Below are 22,298 nucleotides of genomic sequence, written 5' to 3'. Positions count from 1 at the left end.
GTGACCTCCACTGGGGGAAAGGCTGATTGCAGACAAGAGGAATGGCAGAACGAGCTCCAGCTGACTGTCTTCCCGGTGGGCCAGTCGAAGTGGGGGTTATGATGGCTTAGCCACTGGTGGCCGAGTACAAAAGGGGCCTGAGGAGAGGAGATTAGATTGAACCGTATCTGTTCCCGATGGTTTCCAGAGAGAAGGAGAAGCAGGGATTCCATGCAGTGCGTGACACGGGCCGGGAGTCTACCGTCAAGCGCATTGGCATCCAGTGGGGTACACAGAGGCTCACAGGAAATATCGGCTTGGAGGGCTAGGTTTTCGTCCAGGAAGTTTCCCTCTGCGCCGGAGTCCACTAGCGCTAGCAGAGGCAAGGACTGTTGGTTATGACACAGAGTGGCTTGAAGGGGCATTTGGGGTCAGGGGACGAAAGGGAAGGTTGTCTGACTCACCAGGGTCCCCACTGCTACTGGTGAGCGCCCCTCCTTTTGGCCGTAGGGGACAGGTGGGAAGGAAGTGGCCAGACTGACCGCAACATGAACACTCTCCCGCTCTCGTTCTCCAGAGATGTTCAGCAGGAGAAAGGCGGGTCCGCCCCAGCTGCATGGGTTGCTCTCCCTGGGCAGTCGAAGCAGCACGGCTGGGAGCTACTCGGGGTGCAGAAGGGGGAGAGAGGCTTGTACTGGCGGGAGGCGGTAAAGAGAACTGAGAAGTGGCCAAAGGTGGTGGATGACCAGTTCTCTCTCTGTGGCGCTCCCGGACACGATTGTCCAACCTGGTGGCCAGCGGGGTCAGGGAATCCAGGCTGTCGGAATCGTCTCTCACCACCAACTCGTCCTTCATCAGGTTGCTAAGTCTATTCCAAAAAAACCCCTAGAGTGACTCTTTGTTCCACCCCGAGTCGGCTGCTAATGTCCGGAACTCCACTGAATATTCAGCAACACTGCAGGAGCCCTGGTGGAGAATGAGTAGGCGCTTGGTGGCGTCTTTATCCCGGACTGAGTGATCGAAGACCTTTCTCATCTCCACAATGAAAATGGCAGAAGAGGAGCAAATATCAGGTTGGTTGTCCCAAACTGCTGTGGCCACGCTAATACGTTCCCCTTAGCAACCCCACGACATAAGCAACTTCAGGCTTATCTGTGGAGTAGGTTGACGGCTGCTGCTCAAACACCAGGGAGCACTGAAGGAGGAAACCCCGGCACTTCCCCAGGTCTCCGGTGTAGTGCTCCAGCTCTGGTACGTGAGGCTCTCTGGGCGGGCTAGGCTGGTTCCAGGTGTGGTTGAGTGAGGTGAGCGGAGACACGGTCGACCTGGTTACCGATCTGTGTGACGTGCGCAGACAGGAAACGGAGGTTCTCCATGACCTCCCGGAGGAGTTGGTCGTGCTGTCCCAGAGGGAACCCTAGCTGGCGAGAGTTTGTTGGATGGTGTTTGTGTCCGCTGGGTCCATGTTGGCCAGATCGTTCTGTTGCGAAGAACGGGTGAACCCAAACACAGGACACTGACACGGAGGTAGAGTCATCTGAAGAGTGTTTCTTAATGGTTGCAGGGAAGGCAGGCTGCATGCAATGCTTCACACTGGCTGAAGCAACAACCCGGCGATGAGTGGATGGAAAGCCGGGGTATTTATGCTGCAGCTTAGATGAGATTCAGGGGCACCACAATCAGGAAGCCCGGGAGAACAAAAGGAAACACACACACACACACACACACACACACACACACACAAAGAGAGACGGGCAGGGGAGCAGGAGCAACACGGGGAAAAGGGGATTCGGAGAACATGAGGAATGAAAGGGAGGGACGGCTGGGACTGTGACACCTACCCCATTGACAGTTCAATGCTTCGCAGCCTCTGGTCCAGTCTCCGGGGATGTGGTGAGTGTGGCCTCGATCCTCACACTGACTCAGCCACACTACACTGGGATCGTGAGCCCAGCACTGGACATGGACAGTCAGTGGGGTTCAGAAAACAGAGGAACACACAGGATCTGCCCTCACCCATTAATTAGGGGTGTTTCAGCAATAGGTGAAACCCGGACCCCTTCACAGTATCTCACTTACCATATACATTCAGTAGCGTTTTCATCTCAGTCCGTTTTCCTGAACTTTCCATAACAATCACCTCATAAACATTCGTGTCCTCTTTCTGTACATCATGGATTTTTAAACTACAGTCTCCAGGAAAAAGAGCTATCCGTTGCTTGTACTTTTCAGTATCGAGGTATGTCAATTTCCCATTCACGCATTCCGCAATCTTGGTTGGGCCTGATAAGATTCTCCACACAACATCAGTAATGTTTGCTGCTTTTAGGATATCAGGAGTTATCCAAGCTGTGTGTCCAACCTCAACTTTCATAATGGGAATCTCATCTGAGGAGACAAGTGAAAGCAGTTATCAGAAGGAGGAATTAGTGCTGACGAATCACAGACACAGGAGCAGGCCATTTCAAGTTTCAGGATTCAAATCCAGGGTGTTTATTGTCATTCTTCAGTACAGAAGTGTACAGGTGTAAAGGAGAACAAAATAATTGTTACTGGATCTGATGCAGCAATAAAAAATATGAAGCATAAAGAACACAATAAATATAGATATGAGACAGGCAGCAGATGCTGGAAATCCAAAGCAAAACACAAAATGCTGGAGGAACTCAGCAGGTCAGGCAGCAGCTATGGAAATGAATAAACAGTTGATGTTTTGGGCTGAAATCCTACATAAGAGTAGCTGATGTACATAAACTGATTGCATGTTCATGAAGTGACAATAGGTACAGGAATATCTGTACATTATGTTACTCTGACAGGAGATTACAACATAATGGTGGTGGGGTAATCGGTGGAGGTGTTGATGGCTTGAGGGGAGTCTGCTGGCACAGTGTCTGGGTCCCAGCCCAGTGAGAGAGCTGGGCCTCAGTGAGCCCACAGAGGGAAGAGTGAAGACTTCTTACATAGAACATAGCACATAGAATAGTACAGCACATTACAGGCCCTTCGGCCCACAATAGTGTGCTGACCCTCAAACCCTGCCTCCCATATAACCGTCCACCTTAAATTCCTCCATATACCTGTCTAGTAGTCTCTTAAACTTCACTAGTGTATCTACCTCCACCACTGGCTCAGGCAGTGCATTCCATGCACCAACCACTCTCTGAGTGAAAATCCTTCCTCTAATATCCCCCTTGAACTTCCCTCCCCTTACCTTAAAGCCATGTCCTCTTGTACTGAGCATTGGTGCCCTGGGAAAGAGGCGCTGGCTGTCCACTCTGTCTATTCCTCTTAATATCTTGTACACCTCTATCATGTCTCCTCTCATCCTCCTTCTCTCCAAAGAGTAAAGCCCTAGCTCCCTTAATCTCTGATCATAATCCATACCCTCTAAACCAGGCAGCATCCTGGTAAATCTCCTCTGTACTCTTTCCAATGCTTCCACATCCTTCCTATAGTGAGGCGACCAGAACTGGACACAGTACTCCAAGTGTGGCCTATCTAGAGTTTTATAGAGCATCATCATTACATCGCGTCTCTTAAACTCTATTCCTCGACTTATGAAAGGTAACACCCCATAAGCTTTCTTAACTACCCTATCTACCTGTGAGGCAACTTTCAGGGATCTGTGGACATGTACCCCCAGATTCCTCTGCTCCTCCACACTACCAAGTATCCTGCCATTTGCCTTGGAGTTTGTCCTTCCAAAGTGTACCACCTCACACTTCTCTAGGTTGAACTCCATCTGCCACTTCTCAGCCCACTTCTGCATCCTATCAATGCATCCCAGACTGATGGTGTGGTTTATCTACCAGAGAGTCTGCCCTTCGGGAGGACTCCCAGCAATAGATATCAGCTGTTCTGCTCTGTTGTAGTGACCAGTTTATGAACTGGGACGGTCACCTTCAGTCAGAGTGTTCCTCCACCAGCACTGAGAGACTTTCTGGCTCCATGGATGGGTGGGTGGATGAGGCAATGGATTGGATGGGACTCATAGCTGAAGCCTCCAGCCATTCTGTCACAATGGGTGTTGAGGGGGCTGATCATTGAGGGGTCATTCAGACCAGACTGCCACCCACGGCCAGAACTATTCATCAGACCAAGGCTCAGAAGCTCTTCTTGAGATCTGGCCTCTCTATGTCATTTCTCCAGGAACAGGGATATTTCTTTTACAAGCTGCTCCTGAAAACTCTTCATTTTTTCACACTGGACATGTTGTGCCAGTCCGTTCTGGTTTCTGGAGTGGAGTTCTTTATGTGAGAGTCCTCCCCCTTTCCACTGAGACCTGGAGAAGAGAATGTTGTGCAAAAGATTCCCAAGTCAATTAATGGGCTCCCCAGCCAGCTCTCATTTCTGCAGCCATGAGGAGACAGTCTATCATGTATACACGGAGTGTGAGAGGCTGTAGGACTACTGAACTATGTGAGGGGCTGTACCTCAAGTTCTGCTGCACATCAGCCCTACCCTTGTGACCTTTCATCACCCAAAGCGAAGGCAGGTGGGTCACTTGGGAATTCTCCAGGATGATTTGCTCCTGGGTCTGGCCAAGGTGGTCATTTTCAGATCCAAGTGGTGGACACTTGCGGGTTTTCACTGAGCCAAATGCCCTTCTTCTGGAGTTGTGTCCATACCAGTGTGTCCCAGGAGAAGGAGCACATGGGCTCTCTGGAGGGCAATGTGTTAGCTTCAATTATGTACAGGTGTCTCCCGCTTTTCGAACGTTCGCTTTACGGCAGCCCGCTGTTACGAAAGACCTACATTAGTACCTGTTTTCGCTAACCAAAAAGGATTTTCACTTTTATGAAAAAGGATACCGGCTTTATATGTGTGTTTACCCCGAGAAAGACTACAATGACCGTGAAGCCTTGTGAGGGGAGTTGTTTGCGCATGCGTGTACATGCGTATGCATGTGCGTAAGTATGTGTGTACGTGTCTAGGCGTGTACGTGCACATGCCGATTTTTATTTCTCCAAATCGATTTTGGCTCGCTGTCTTCCCGAGTTTGATAAGTGAAACTACACCATACACACAATATTTCTACTTTATATAGGGTGTATATTGATCATATCATTCCTGCTTTTACTATATGTTAGTGTTATTTTAGGTTTTATGTTATTTGGTTTGATTTGGTAGGTCAAAGAACACTGAGGCTGTCTACAAGAAGGGTCAGAGCCGTTTCTATTTTTTGAGGAGACTGAGGTCTTTTAACATCTGCCGGACAATGCTGAGGATGTTCTACGAGTCTGTGGTGGCCAGTGCTATCATGTTTTCTGTTGTGTGCTGGGGCAGCAGGCTGAGGGTAGCAGACACCAATAGAACCAACAAACCCATTCATAAGGCCAGTAATGTTGTGAGGGTGGAACTGGACTCTCTGACGGTGCTGTTTCAAAAGAAGATGCTTTCCAAGTTGCATGCCATCTTGGACAACGAATCCCATCCATTCTATAATGTACTGGTTAGGCACAGGAGTACATTCAGCCAGAGACTCATTCCACCGAGATGTAACACTGAGCATCATAGGAAGTCATTCCTACCTGTGGCCATCAAACTTTACAACTCCTCCCTCGGAGTGTCAAACACCCTGAGCCAATAGGTGGGTCCTGGACTTATTTTTTCCACTTGGCATGATTAACTTATTATTATTTAATTATTTATGGTTTTATATTGCTATATTTCTTCACTATTCTTGGTGGTGCGGCTGTAACGAAACCCAATTGCCCTCGGGATCAATAAAGTATGTCAGTCTGTTATTTTTTGGGTCAATTTCACATGTAAATTAATGGTAATTGCTTCTTCGATTTACGACATTTCGTTTTACAAACGGTTTCATAGAAACGCTCTACCTTCGGATTGCAGGGAAACCTGTACATATTGTGTTGGGAGTGTCTATGTTGTAAGTATGAAAATCATATTTTTAAAGAAAGACAGCTGAGTTTGCAATTGGAGAGATGTGGGCTGCTGCCAGTCAGTGAGAAACCTCTGTGTTCAGTGTGTAGGACTATGGAAAAGAGGGAGAGGTAGGGAGGGCCCCAGATGGTCATCAACCTCAGTAGAGGGAGACAGCAGGCAGAGAACAGTTTATTGTTGAACAAAAGAAAAAGCGTTCCTTCTGTTATATAATGTCAGTGTGGCAGAATAATGTTGAGGGAGGTTGAAGAGGATGAAAAATCTGTGGGGTGGGGTTATAAATGCACCGATCTTGCTTAACCCCAGTGAACTCCCTCCACGCCCCCAAGTGAATGGCCCACATCTCCCAGGGCTGTGTGGGAAGAAAGGTTGATTGCAGTCTTGTGTAGACATCTCCCAGCTGACTGAGGTGAAGAAGCCTCCCCCAGACCAAGAGCCAGCACAGGACAGCAAGAGTAGACCCAGTGAAGAGGAAAATCTCTTGTCTGTCAACTTCAGGGCCTGGAATTCCTCGTTCTTGACAAAGAGCTATCGAGGTTTCTAACTGAACCAAATGCTTGTGCCTCTTCTGAGGAAATGTCCATGCCCAGGTGTCCCTGGGGAAGGGAGCAGACCGTGTCTCCTTGGATCAGTGGGTATTCCGGGACTGGAGCGTGTCCTGGACAAGGATGTCAATGTTTTACAATGAGACATTCTCATGAAAGTCAGTGAACATAAGTAAACTTTTTTTTGTAAAAGGGCACAGATCAGACACAAAGTAAAACTCCATCAGCATTGTCTTATTGAACAGTCTGGGCAGCCTTTACAAATTCCAGTTGCTCCCTCTGACACTCACCAGATTTGGTCTTTTCACAGATGTCTCCCAGCCAGACCTCTGTTGTTTCTTTACTGATGGGGTTCCAGGCCTCACACTTGTACAGGACTTCTTTAACCTGTTTTTCTTCTCCATGCTGCTGGAGGTGATAGTGGCTGCCACTTCCCACAGCTTCTCCTCCCCTCCACCACCTGAAGCTGATGGAGCTGCCGGAATCTGCAGAGCAGATCAAGGTGATATTGCAAGTCTTGGCGGTGTACTGAACCTTGATGTCTGTACCTGACACACGATCTGAGGTTGAGACAGAAAAAAGAAAGGTAAATTAAGAAGATCCTTATGGACACCTTATTCCCCAACTCCTGCATTCCATCCCAACAGAACCAAATGAAATTTAATCCAATCCCAACTCATTTCCAACCCAACAGTTTAACTCTTCTCTCACCCTTCAGTTCAGACAGTTACTGCTGGAGGAAGTTCCCACCAGTGTTACACCCTTTTTCACAACAGTTACTCCTAAAGCTCCATCATGTCTTGCTGATGTCTCTGTGTTCCAGGATTCACTCCAGTTCCATTTCTTTGTTCAGTAGAAACTTTCTGTTAGACCATTCAGCCCCTTCCTGTCTGCTCCCCCATTCAGTAATATCATGGCTGATTGCCCTCCACCTCATTTTCCTGCACCAAACTCACATCCTTTAATTCCCTTGATATCCAAAAGCCATCCACATCTACCTTGAATACCCCATGTGACTCAGCTTCTGTAGACCTCTTCAGTAAAGAGTTGTGGAATTCACTGGCCTCTGGGTGTGATTTTTCCAGTGTATTTCTTCCTCTCTTAGTCTGGAGTAGCTGACCTCATATTCTAACACTCCAGCCAGGGGTCGATCCTGTTGAACCCTATGAAGTGTTTGGATGCTTCAGTGTGATCACCTCTCATCCCCTCAGTTTCCAGTAAACACCACCATAGAAGGCCAACTCTCAAATAATGATGAGTCAGAGCCTAGGAGTGAGGTAAAGAGCCTAGTGATGTGTTGTCATGACAGCCATCTTTCTCAATGTCAGCAAAACAAAAGAGTTGGTCATTGACTTCAAAAGGTTGGAGGGTGTGATGTGGAGAGTGAGGATAGACAATGTCGCACACAACCTCAATAGTGCTGAATCTGCGATGGCTGAAGTTCCCAGGACTGAACATCACCTATAGACAGTCCTCGTCAAACTCAATAAAGGTTCAAAGGTTCATATGATCGTTAAAGTATGAATGTACAATACAACTCTGATATTTGTCTACTTCAGAGAGCCACTAAATACAGAAAGAAATCGTGTTGATGAATGAAAAGCCATCAACTCTTCCCCGACGCACAAAAAGAGAAGAAACAAAAGTCACAGTCCCCAAAAGCCCCCCTTTCCCACAGCAAAAAAAGAGAAGAAACAGAAGCCACAGCAAAAAAAGTGACAATAACCATCCCCAACATACCTCACTTCCAGAAAAGACCACCAATAGTAACAGTCCCCGACACTCTCACTCGCAAATATTAACTGCAACAACAACAGTCCCTGGCCCCCTCACTCGCAGAAAAGAACAGTGACAGTAACAGTCCCCGATCCTCTCACTCACAAAAATTAACTGCGACAATAACAGTCCCTGGCCCCCTCACTCGCAGAAAAGAACAGTGACAGTAACAGTCCCCGATCCTCTCACTCACAAAAATTAACTGCGACAATAACAGACCCCAGCCCACTCACTTGCAAAAGAGAACAGCCCTTCATCAGACTAAAAACCATTAGCATGTCCCCTTTATCCAGCTTTTATTGATGCACCACAGAAAACATCAAGGATGCATCACACTTGTTATGGCAACTGTTTTGTACATGACTGTAAGAAATCGCAGAGAGTTGTGAACACAACTAAGTACATCATGGAAACCTGCCTCCTCTCCATGTACTCCTGTCGGCAAATCACTTACAACATAGAAAAGACACCATGCCAGAGATTAGAACAGTCATAAAGTCAGAGAAAATTACAGCACAGTAACAGCGCTTTGGTCCACCTGCTCCATGCCAAAATCATTTAAACTGCCTACTCCAATTAACCAGTGCCAGCAACATAGCCCTCCGTACAGTACCATCCATGTACCTATCCAAACTTCTCTTAAATGTTGAAATTGAGCTTGCATGCACCACTTCTGGTGACAGCTCATTTCATACTCTCATGATCCTCTGTGAAGAATTTTTCCCTCATGTTCCCCCTAAACTTTTCACCTTTCACCCTTAACCCATGACCTCTGGTTGTAGTCCTACCCAACCGCAGTGAAAAAAGCCTGCTTGTATTTACTCTGTTTATACTCTCATAAGTTTGTATAAATCAATCAAATCTCTCCTCAATCTTTTATGTTCCAAGGAATAATGTTCTGACCTGTTCAATCTTTCCTTATAACTCATGTCCTCCAGACCCGGCAACATCCTTGTAAATTTTCTCTGTACTCTTTCAATCTTATTTACATCTTTCCTGTAGGTAGTTGACCAAAACTGCATATAATTCTCCAAAGCAGGCCTCATCAACATTCTATGCAACTTCAACTAACATGCCAACTCCTGTACTCAATACTTTGATTTATGAAGGCTGATGTTCCAAAATTCTTCTTTACGACCCTGTTACATTACTCTAACATTACTTTCAATGAATTAAAGACCCTTCGTTCTACCACACTCCTCAGTGGCATACCATTCACAGTGTAAGACCTACCCTAGTTGGTGCTGTCAAAGTAAAACACCTCACAATTATCGGCATTAAATTCCATGTTCCATTTTTCATCCATTTTCAGCTGGTCCAGACCCCGCTGCGAGATCTGATGGTCTTCCTTTCTGCCTACTACATCCCTAATCTTGTTGCCATCTGCAAACTTGCTGATCCAGTTAACCACATTATCATCCAGATCATTGTTATAGATGGCAAACGACAATGGACCCAGCACAAATCCCAGCAGCTCTCGCCTTGTCACAGGCATCCAGTCAGAGAGGCAGCAATAGCTGATTAATTCAGCCAAAACAATTGATGACCTCTGAGACGTTCTGGGAAAACAAGGAAAGGCAGAAATACAGAGCATCGGCAGCCGTCTGGATGACGTAGACGGAGCAGCCAGCAGGATCTATCAATGGATCTGATCAAGCCATTGAGAACACTGGAGTCTCACTGTAACTAATTGTACTGTTAAGTGTCGACTCTGTTTCTCCGTGATACTAAATAAACTCCCTGTCTTCATTACAGAATTTGGGTCCATGCTTTTCAGGTGAGAATTAATTGGGAGTTCTCGGTGAGACTATTTAGGTGTCCTCTGTCTCAGTGAAGTTGTAATGGATGAAGAGGGGTAAATGCCCTAAGTTGGTAAAGTTACCAAGTGACAGCAATGATCACGGCGACTGGGAGCGGGTGTGAAGTAGTCAAGGACAGAACCTGCCTGGAGTGAATCAACAGTGGTGAGAGCCACGAGGATATTCCACCTCATGGGGTAGAGGGTGGAATCTAGAATGAGGACACAATATCAGAATAAGTGTCTGCCCATTTCACACAGAGACGAGGAGTCGGGGGTGTGGGGAACAGGCAGGAAAGTGGAGCTGAGGCTGTCATACCAGCCCTGACAGGAGTAGGCACGAGGGGCAGAATGGCCTCCTCCTCCTATTTCTCATTTTCTAATGTTATCCCTCCAATGGGAACCATTTAACCCTGGGGTGGAAGAGAGAACATTTCTCAGCCAAACTCAAGGTGAATGTTGCTGGCTGAGATTATTTTCAATGATTCACTGGTTCAATTTAATATCAGAGAATGTACACAGTATACAACCTGAAATTCTCACTCTTCACAGACATCCCCAAAACAGAGGAAATCCCCAAAGAATGACTGACAGAAAAATGTTAAAACCACAAAGCCGCCCACACCCCACCCATGTACAAGTGGCAGCAAAGCATAAACTCTCCCCCCCTTCCCGTTCCACCCACATTCCAGCAGGAAGCATCAGTCCCACACACCATCAGGCCAGTGATAACAAAGCCCCCAAAGAGACCATGATCTAGGTCCATCAAAAACTACAGTTCACATACCAGCACTTCAACATGCCACAGAGAGAGAGAGGTGTCGCCCCTTCCACAGGGAGAGAGGAGACCAACAAACAGCTCACTGTTTCGATATTACAGTCTACAGTCTACTTTGAATGTAATGTTACTGTTAGAGTAAGTCAGGAACCATATTGCTGCGTGTGAGTGTGCTGTTGTGTCCGTGTACTGTGTCACTCACTGGGACACTATATTCAGTGGAATGAATACACAGGGTCTCACTCAGCACAGCACAGCATGAAGGCTGAGGAATAAACATCTTGCTGAGCTCAGTCCTCAGTCTGGGCAATTAACAAGCAGTGCCCTGGGAAACTGATGGAATTACTGGAATCCCTGAACATGACAGACCAGATCTCCAACTGGGGATACAGTGACCCACAGACCATTCACCCCCTCTACAGACCCTCCCACCTTATGGGTCCATTGTTCAGTTCAGGGCTCCCATGTGTCAAGCACAGAAACAGCAATGGAAAGAGGCCATTCAGCCCATCTTACTGATCACTGTGCTGTCCTGAGCTAGTCTCATTTTCCTCCACACCTTTCATCCATGAACCTGTCCAAATGGTTTTTAAACACTCAATTTGTAAGCACATCTTCCATAGTCCACCCCGAGTGCTGATCTCCTCCAGACTCAGTGTAATGAGGGTCACCATTAATTCTCCTCAGTCCCTGTATTCTCAGAGGATGTGCTGGGTGTGTCCCCCAGCCTCACACCGTCTCAGTCCCACTGCAGTGGGACCATGAGCCCAGCTCTCGACACGGGCAGTCAGTGGGGTTCGTTAAGCTGGGGAGCACACAGGATCTGCCCTCACCCATTAATTAGGGGTGTTTCAGCAACTGAAGAAACCCGAGCCCCTCCGCGGCGTCTCACTCACCGACAACCTGCAGTCGGATTTCTCTCTGAGTCTGTGTTCCTGAGCTTGCTGTAACGGTCACCTCATAATCACCAGTGTCCTCCCTCTGTAGATCACGGATTTTCAGACTGAAGTCCCCGGGATGAAAAGTTATTCGTTGCTTGTATTCCTCAGATCCGTAATATTCACTGTTCCTGTTTGAATATGTCACTATCTTCTTTCTGGGTGACAACAGTCTCCACACAACCTGAGCAACATCCGGTCTGACTGTGATCCCAGGGTGTAAGGTGAACGAGTCTCCCTGAGCTCCGTACTCAGTGGTAGGGGAAGCCCCAGCTGAGGAGACAAGAGGAGACAGTCAGCAGATGAGCTCAGTGACTGGTGGAGGAATCGGACTGGGAGAATCAGAGTTACAAGAGTGGGTGATGGGTCTCATTGTTTGGCTCCCGGCCCTGTGAGAGAAGCAGCCCACCATTCCAACAGTACACGGTAAGCTCAAAGGGGGAACAGAGTGAAGACTCTCTGCACCTGGTCCGGAGGATGGAAGTTGCAGCCTGCAGCCGGATATCAAAGGCAGGTCAGGGGGGCACAGGCATGGAAAATGAGACCCAGTCTGGAGAAGGGTTGGGTGGGGTGCTTGGGGAGGTGAGCATGTTGAGGGAACATGGGATAAATGGAAGTGTGAGAGTTGAGTGAGGTAGAGAGGGAGCTCGGAGTGGGGCCTTGTAGGTCACGTAACAGATCCCTGGAGGAGGAGTGAGGGAGACGATGAGGAGGGAGGGAGACGATGAGGAGCGAGGGAGATGATGAGGAGCGAGGGAGATGATGAGGAGCGAGGAAGACGATGAGGCGGTTTGTTGCTCATGGCCTAGGTTCTGTGAACAGGTTGGAGGGGGAGCAGACAATCACAGCAGTGCGGGTAACAGCAAGTAGAAGGTTTCAGCAGTATGATGAGATGGGAGTTGGGAAATATTTCCACTGATACAGAAGCAGAAGATGACCTTGCACAAGTTCTGGCACCCTGCAGGCCACAGGTTCCGACACCTCCAGCTCTAGATCCAGCTCGGACGAGTATCCTGACCCTCTCCAGACTGGGACCGTTATTATTGCCGTTAAGTCCTACCGCTCGTCTTATTCCTCTTCTACCCCGTATCCTCCCCGCAACTCCCAACCTTCCCTCCACTCCTCATCCCTCCTCCATTCCTCTGATCCCACATCCTCCCCTCAGCCCGCTTTCCCTGAACATCCCAAACCCCCTCTCCCTCCTGAGACCTCCCACACTTTACCCTCCTCTGACCCCGCCCCAACCCTTGCCATGTCTTCACCATCTCCTCTGACCTTCCCCTCTCTGAGGCAGTGTGTTCTGTCCTCAGCAAGGGCCTCACATTTGTCCCCCTCCATCCACACCTCAGTGAGTTCTGTGCCCACCATGATGCTGAATTCTTCTTCTGTCGCCTACATCTCTGAGCCTACTACTTTAACAAGGATTCCCCTCCCTCTATTGATGACCCTTTCTCCCATCTTCAACCCTCCTCCTCCTCCTGGACACCCCCACCGGGCCTTCTACCTGCACTCGATCTTTTCATCTCCAACTGTTGCCCAGACATCAACCGTCTCAACTTCACCACTCCTCTCTTCTGTTCCAACCTCACTCTCTCTGAACACTCTGCCCTCCACTCTCTCTGCACTAATCCTAACCTCACCATGAAACCCGCAGACAAAGGTGGTACTGTAGTGGTCTGGCGGACTGACCTCTACTGCACTGAGGCCAAGTGGCAGCTCTCTGACACCTCCTCTTACTTACCCCTGGAACAGGACCCCACCAAAAAACATCAAACCATTGTCTGCCATACCATCACTTCCCTTATCAACTCCGGAGACCTTCCATCCTCAGCCAAAAAACTCATAATTCCCACACCCCGCACTGCTCGGTTTTACCTCCTCCCCAAGATCCACAAGCCTGGAAGGCCTATAGTTTTGGCCTGTTCCTGCCCCACTGAACTTGTATCTGCCTATCTGGACTCCATTTTGTCACCTAGAGTTCAGTCCATCCCCACCTACATCCAGGATACATCCCATGCCCTCCACCTCTTCAATTACTTCCAGTTTCCCGGTCCCAACCGCTTCATACTCACTATGGATGTCCAATCCTTAATCACTTCAATTCCTCATCAAGAAGGCCTCAAAGCCCTCCACTACTTTCTTGACAATGGACCTCACCAGTTCCCCAACACCACCACACTCCTCTGGTTGGCGGACTGGTACTCACACTTAATAACTTCTCTTTTGGCTCTTCCCACTTTCTTCAGACCAAGGGTGTAGCTATGGGCACTCGCATGGGCCCCAGCTATGCCTGCCTCTTTGTGGGTTACATGGAACAGTCTATGCTCCAAATCGATACTGGTACTGCTCCCCAACTTTTCCTCGTCAATTTCATCGACTTTGCCTCTAACTTTCAACCTGTCCTCAAATTCACTCGGTCCATCTCGGACACTTCTCTCCCCTTTCTCGATCTCTCGGTCTACATCTTTGGAGACAGACTGTCCACTAACATCTTCTATAAACCCGCTGACTCTCATAACTACCTCGACTATACTTCTTCTCACCCTGCCAAATGTAAAAATGTTGTTCCCTATTCCACCACATCTGCTCCCAGGATGAGGCTTTCCATTCCAGGACATCTCAAATGTCCTCTTTCTTTAAAAATCGTGGTTTCCATTCTGTCGTCATCAATGATGCCCTCACCCGCATCTCCTCCATTAAGCGCACTTTGGCCCTCACCCCATTCTTCCATCACCACAACAGGGACTGTGTTCCCCCTGTCCTCACCTACCACCCCACCAGCCTCCGGATCCAGCATATTATCCTTTGCAACTTCCGGCACCTTCAACAGGACCCCAACATGAAGTACATCTTTCCCTATCTACACTTCTCCACTTTTCACAGGGATCATTCCCTCTGCAACTGCCTGGTCCACAAGTCCCTCCCCACAGATCTCCCACCTGGTGCTTATCCGTGCAAGCGTAAGTGCTACACCTGTCCCTACACCTCCTCTCTTGCCACCATTCAGGGCTCCAAATAGTCCTTCCAGGTGAGGCAACACTTCACTTGTGAGTCTGTTGGGGTCGTCTATTGCATCCGGTGCTCCCGGTGCAGCCTCCTCTACATCGGTGAGATCTGACGCAGATCACCGCTCTGTCCGCCACAGGATCTCCCGGTTGCAACCCACTTCAACTCTGCTTCACGTTCCCATTCGGATATGTCTATGCATGGCCTCCTCTACTGCCATGACGAGGCCAAGCTCAGGTTGGAGAAGTAACACCTCATATACCGTCTGAGTGGTCTCCAGCCCCTTGGTATGAACATCAAATTCCCCAGCTTCCGGTAATTCCGTCCCTCCTCCAACCCCCATCCCACTTTCTCTCTGCATCCTCTTCCAGCTGTCTATCACCTCTCTCGTGATTCTGTCTTCTTCTACTACCAATAGTGCTTTCCCCTTAGATTCCTTCTTCAGTTATCTGCCTATCCCCTCCCTGCTTCCCCTCTCCCATCCCTTGATCTTTCCTCTTATTGGTTTTTCACCTGGCAACTACCAGCCTTCTTCCCACCCTCCCCCCACCTTCTTTACAGGGCCCCTGCCCCCTCCTTCTTCAGTCCTGACGAAGGGTCTTGGCCCAAAACATTGACTGCTCATTTCCACGGATGCTGCCCGACCTGCTGAGTTCCTCCAGCTTGTTTGAACGTGTTGACCTTGCACAACCGCCATTCAATATCACAGCTCATTGCCCTGTTGCAATACTGGAACTCAGACTGAGCCATTTCTTGCTCCACCTACGTACTGGAAACTAAAGTCAATCTCTGCCTCCCCCACTGTTGTGCTGGAATCCAGCGTCAATTACTGCCTCCCCCACTGTTGTGCTGGAATCCAGGGTCAATCTCTGCCTCCCCCACTGTTGTGCAGGAATCCAGGGTCAATCTCTGCCTCCCCCACTGTTGTGCAGGAATCCAGGGTCAATCTCTGCCTACCCCACTGTTGTGCAGGAATCCAGGGTCAATCACTGCCTCCCCCACTGTTGTGCAGGAATCCAGGGTCAAACTCTGCCTCCCCCATTGTTGTGCAGGAATCCAGGGTCAATCTCTGCCTCCCCCACTGTTGTGCAGGAATCCAGGGTCAATTTCTGCCTCCCCTACTGTTGTGCAGGAATCCAGGGTCAATCACTGCCTCTCCCACTGTTGTGCAGGAATCCAGGGTCAATCACTGCCTCTCCCACTGTTGTGCAGAAATCCAGGGTCAATCTCTGCCTCTCCCACTGTTGTGCAGGAATCCAGGGTCAATCACTGCCTCTCCCACTGTTGTGCAGGAATCCAGGGTCAATCTCTGCCTCCCCCACTGTTGTGCAGGAATCCAGGGTCAATCTCTGCCTCCCCCACTGTTGTGCAGGAATCCACGGTCAATCACTGCCTCCCCCACTGTTGTGCAGGAATCCAGGGTCAATCTCTGCCTCTCCCACTGTTGTGCTGGAATCCAGCGTCAATCTCTGCCTCCCCCACTGTTGTGCAGGAATCCAGGGTCAATCACTGCCTCCCCCACTGTTGTGCAGGAATCCAGGGTCAATCACTGCCGTTCTCACAGCTCTGTTGGAATGATGTAAACAAGCTTGAAGGGGTACAGAGAAAATTGCTGGGATCTGAATTATCAGGAAATATTGAATAGGTTATGACTGTGTTGCTGAGAATGTAGAAGATTTAGAGTAGATTTGATGGATGTATAATGCTATGCTAGAGGTATTTCATTTTAGCAGTTCTGTAAGAGCAGTCTGTTCTGTTTGGGTTTGAACTAAGATAGAAGGCTTGTTATTCAACTCAGGAATGTGCTGTCAGCCAATCAGGATCGTGGAATTGGGAAAAGGTTCTGGAGAAAGCTGGGTTGAAGGTTTTTGTTGGTGGGAGCTGGGAGAAGACAGGGAGAAAAGATGGCTGAGGATGCCATCCCTATTGCAGAAGGTGCTTTGTGCAGATGATTGGCTTCAAGAAGGGAGACCCAATTCTCCCATGGGAGAGCCGTTTGTTCGAGATGGATTTGAGTGACGTTGGGAAGGTGGTGTGTGGTTTCATGCAGACGGATGGTCCAGCATGTCAGTGACAGAGGAGTTCAAGATCATCTCCAAATTAAGTGCAAATTTGAATATTTAAGAGTATTGGGCCCTTTTTTCAGTCCTTCATTTAATAACTGTTTGCTTAAATTAACATTCCTATATATACCTATTTTTAATTGTATGCACTGTACGATCTGTTATTTCTTGCCAGGGACAGTAAATCACACAGCATTCACACAAACCAGGGTTTGGCTGGGCGAGACATCCCAAGCTGACGGATTTGACAGGCCACAAGCTGTACACACCCTAGATGTATGAAGCCAGAGAAAGGTGGGTTTATCGGAATCCAGTGGCTGTTGGCGAGGGGCTAACAAGCCAGATTTCGAGACACCCAGTATAAGGGAGTTTTAGAGGATTACAAAATTATAAGGGGTATAGATAGAGTAAATACAAGCAGGATTTTCCACTGAGGTTGTGTGGGACGACAACTGGAGGTCATGAGTTAAGGGTGAAAGGTGAAAAGTTTAAGGGCAACATGAGGGGAAACTCCTTCACTCAGAGGATGGTGAGAGTGTGGAATGAGCTGCCAGCACAGGTGGTTCATGCAAGCTCAATTTCAATGTTTAAGAAAAGTTTGGATTGGTACAGGGATGTTAGGGGAATGGAGTGGTTTGGTCCCAGGGCAGGTCGATGGGAATAGGCAGGTTAAATGGTTTCAGCATGGCCTAGGACCTGTTTCTGTGCTCTATGACACTATGACCCTATTTGCCTCCATCTGGTCCATATCCTTTTGAACATTTCCTATCAAACAGACAGAAGAGAGTGCAGATTCTGAATTCAGGTGCAACACAAAATGCTGGAGGAACTCTGCATGTCAGACAGCATTTGTTGTGAGAAATGGACAGATGATGTCTCCTCTCTCCCGGTGAAATGGAGACACATCTTTTTCCCTTATTAGGGAGAGAGAGAGAGAGCCTGTGGAATGTCGAGTACCAGGTGAATGATTAGTCTTTAGGGTACGGCAAGTCTGTGCCTTTATTGATCCTTGAGTGCTCGGTGGAGGAAACTGATGCATTGTTTTGCTAGTGGGGGAGGGAGGGGTTGTTGCTATACTGCTGCTTGTGTATGGAACGGGAGATGGGGGGCTTTGGGGTACTAACGTTTAACTGTCATCCATTCTTTGGGGACTCTGTTTTCATAGATTTTTGTGAAGAAACATAGAATAGTACAGCACATTACAGGCCCTTTGGCCCACAATGTTGTGCCGACCCTCAAACCCTACCTCCCATATAACCCCCCCCCCGTTAAATTCCTCCATATACCTGTCTAGTAGTCTCTTAAACTTCGCTAGTGTATCTGCCTCCACCACTGACTCAGGCAGTGCATTCCATGAGTACGTGGAATGGGCTGCTGGCGATGGTGGAGGAGGTGGATACGATAGGGTCTTTTAAGAGTCTCCTGGATAGGTACACGGAGCTTCAAAAAATTGAGAGCTATGAGTAACCCTAAGGTAAGGACATGTTCGGCACAGCTTTGTGGGCTAAAGGGCTTATGTTGTGCTGTAGGTTTTCTATGTTTCTATGTCTATGTAAATGTGTGATTTTGAATCCAATAGGGAAATGTTGAATTAGGGTATAGAATTGGAACATTCTTGTGGTTTAACTTAATCACATTCTTGCTTGTATTTATAGATGATCACATGCATCCATAAAATAGTTCTGAGAATTTTCCAGTAAATATGGCACAGTTGCTTCATACATATTGGTTTTCAGTAGCAGTTGTTTGCTACATATCTCTTGCTATTTTGTAGGTTAATTGTTATGAATTGTTATACTCTAGTCTGAATATAAGCCACAACTTTTTTTGATAGGTCTTTTCTTTATTCTTTTAATTATTATTTTGCTCTTGTAGTCCTTAACAAATAGACCGTAACCAATGTTTTATGCTTTATTCTTGATTTCCAAAGAACCTTTGGATCGCAGATCAATCATGATTCAACAATAGGGTGACCTAGAGCTCATCTTTCAGCGTGCAAGGTATTCATGTAAGAGTCTGATAACTTTTATAATAAACACACACAAAATGCTGGAGGAACTCCCTGCTGATTTCCTCCAGTATTTTGTGTAGATCCTGCCTGGCCTGTTGAGTTCTTCCAATATTTTCTGTGTGTTGCTTGGATTTCCAGCATTGACAAATTTTATCTTGATTGTAACTCTTGTAATAGCCATCTTTGAGCCTGGTTGGATGTGTCTGTCATGAATGCTGTTATATGGGAGAGGGAAATCACACACTTAGCGACTCCAGAACAGCTTCTTCCCCTCTGCCATCCGATTCCTAAATGGAAATTGAAGCTTTGGACACTACCTCACATTTTTTACTACATAGTATTTCTGTTCTTCCACATTTTTTTATTGTATTCAATATCTGTATACGGTAATTGATTTACTTGCTTATTTATTATTATTATTTGTATTTTATTTTATATTTTTCTCTGCTAGATTATGTATTGCATTGAACTGCCACTGTCCAGTTAACAAATTTCACGTAACATGTCGATGATAATAAACCTGATTCTGTGAAGAGAGAATATCCAGTGTCATGGTGTGCACTGAACCCAGATATGAAGAAACAACAAAATAGACAATAGACAGTAGGTTCAGGAGTAGGCCATTCGGCCCTTCTAGCCAGCACCGCCATTCACTGTGATCATGGCTGATCATACACAATCAGTACCCCGTTCCTGCCCTCTCCCCATATCCCTTGACCCCGCTATCTATAAGAGCTCTATCTAACTCTCTCTTGAATGCATCCAGAGACTTGGCCTCCAAAATCCCTTTTGTGCTCTAGGATTTTCTATGTTTCAAACCCTTCAGTCCTAATAACACCTCCATAAATGCACCTTTTCCAATTTAATGACATCCTTCCATAAACCTCGGTGATCAGGATTACACACCATGAGACCACAAGACCATAGATATAGGAGCAGCATTAGGCTATTTGACCCATTGAGTCTGCTCTGCCATTTCATCATGGTTAATTAATTTCCCTCTGTCCCAATCTCCTGCCATCTCCCTGTATCCTTTCATGCCCTGGCTAATCAAGATTTTATCAACCCCCATTTTAAACTTATCCAATGACTTGGCCTCCACAGCCATCTGTGACAATTAAATTCCACAAATTCACCACTCTCTGGCTAAAAAAATTCCTTATAATCTTCGTTCTAAACGGAAGTCCCTCAACTGTCAGGCTGTATCTTCTGGTCTTAGACTCCCTCGCCATAAGAAACATCCTCTCCACATCCATGTTATCAAGGCCTTTCAACATTAGATAGGTTTCAATGAGTTCCTCTTCGTTCTTCTAAACTCCAGTGAGTACAGGTCCTGAGTCATCACATGCTCCTCAGGTGAAAAACCTTTCAATCCCAAAATCATTTTTGTGAGTCTCCTTTAAACCTTCTCCAATGTTCGCGCATACTTTCTTAGGAAAGGGGCCCAAAACTGTGCACAATACTCCATGGGAGGCCTCGCCAGTGCTTTATGAAGCCTTAACAACACCTAGGTGGTTCACATCTACATCAGTTTTAACATGATATCCCAACTCGTGCACTCAGTGATTCAACTGATGAAGGCAAGTGTGAAAAATGCTTTCTTCATTATCTTGTACTGCTGCCACTTTCAAGGAACTCTATCTTTGTACCCCTCACTCTCTCTGTTCTACAGCACTGTCCAAGGCTTGCCTTTTGCTGTATATATTATGGTCTGGTTTAACTTCCCAAACTACGACACTTTGCACTTATCTGAGTACACGAAGTAGACGGAGCTCCAAGCGAAATGGCGTCATAACAACAACCTATCCCTCAATGCCATCAAAACAAAAGAGTTGTTCATTGATTTCAGGATGAAGCAGTGTACATACTGCATCAATGATGTAGATGTTGTAAAGGTTGAGCCCTTCAAGTTCCTAGGAGTGAACATCAACATCCTATCCTGTTCTAACCCTGTGGACATAATGGACAAGAAAGCTCACCAACTCCTTTACTTCCGTAAGAGACTAAAAATCTTTTGGCATTTTCCCTCTCCGAGTTTTATTAATGAAATAAAGGAAGTATCTGATCTGGATGCATCACTGCTTGGTATGAGAACTTCTATGTTTATGACTGAAAGAAACTGCAGATAACCGTGGACATGTCTCAGTTTATGATGGAAACCATCCTCCCCTCCATAAACTCTGTTTACATTTCTTGCCAACTCACCTCAGACATTCTCTGTTCACCACAACCCCCCCCCCCCCAAATCAGGCAGATAATAAAAGCCCGAAAGTCATGTCACTAGGCTGAAGGACAACTTCTGATATCAATAACATTATATCATCACTATGTGCTGTGTTGTATGATATGGGTGATCATGGTTTTTGACCATGATTGTTCTTGGCAATATTTTCTACAGAAGTGGATTGCCATTGCCTTCTTCTGGGCAGTGCTTTTACAAGATGGGTGACACCATCTGTTATCAATACTCTTCAGAGACTGTCTGCCTAGAGTTAGTGGTCACATAACCAGGACGTGTGTTATGCACCAGCTGCTGATCTGACCAACCATCGCCTGCTCCTATAGCTTCACGAAACCCTGATCAGGGCTGGGGGTGGGGTGGGGGGAGTCTCTGAGCTTTAGTTGGTACAGTTTACCCAAGATTCACCCGTAGGCCAGTGCAGGGAAGGAGCACCTCACACCTCCTTTGGTAGAGACGTATCTCCACCTCGCCATTCACCAGCTTCTATAATACTGTTATCAGACCTTAGAACAGTTTCCAATTATAATAAAATTACAGCTTGATCTCACAATTTACCTCGCTTTGATATTGGCCACTATTGTCCACCTGCACTGCACTTCTCTGTAAGTGCAACATTTTATTCTGTATTCTGTTATTGTTTTTTTTTTACCATCTCAATGCGCTTGTCATGAACTGATCTGTATGAAGAGTATCCAGACACGTTTTCACATTTGTATGTGTAACAATAATAAACCAATTTACCAATTTCTCCACAATGAATACAAATGTGCAGTATTCATTTCAGACCTCACCCATCTCCTGAGGCTCCACACAGAGATGATCACATTTTTCCTTATTATCTCCTGAGTGACCCTTGCTCTTAATTTAATTGGAGAATATTTTAGGATAATCTCATCTGCCAATGCTGTCCTTTTACCCTCCTGATTCCTTCTTGTGTTCTACATCCCTTTTACTCCTCAAGCGATTTACCTGATCCCAACCTATACTTCATTGTTTTTCTTTGCCAGAGCTTCAATATCCCTCTTCAACCAAGATTCCTTAACCTTACAATTTTTTTTTCCTTTCACTCTAACAGGAGTATACTCTCTCTGAACTCTCATTACATTTTTTTTCTACAAGGCTCTCACTTGTCAGACTTCTTTTTACAGACAAACAGCCTCTCCTGGTCAACCACAGCCAGTTCTTGTATAATGCCATCAGAATTAGTCTTGTCCCAATGTAGGAATGTACTGGCAAGCTTGATGAAACCCAAACC

At 46.9% G+C, this 22,298-nt stretch overlaps 1 protein-coding gene across 1 annotated transcript in view; it reads right to left on the bottom strand.

The window, feature by feature from the left end:
- The window catches only part of LOC140717401 (SLAM family member 8-like), a 289,812-nt gene that overhangs the window by 64,384 nt on the left and 203,130 nt on the right, over positions 1-22,298 (bottom strand). Inside the window, exon 7 of the mRNA XM_073030948.1 lies at positions 6,722-6,991. Within this exon, the coding sequence (XP_072887049.1) occupies positions 6,722-6,991 (270 nt within the window). The remainder of the gene's footprint in view (positions 1-6,721; positions 6,992-22,298) is intronic.

Source organism: Hemitrygon akajei, chromosome 27 (genome assembly GCF_048418815.1).
Source record: "Hemitrygon akajei chromosome 27, sHemAka1.3, whole genome shotgun sequence".
NCBI classification, from domain to species: Eukaryota; Metazoa; Chordata; class Chondrichthyes; order Myliobatiformes; family Dasyatidae; genus Hemitrygon; species Hemitrygon akajei.
Note: the sequence above shows the minus strand (reverse complement) of the source record. Positions and strands in the feature narration are given on the sequence as shown.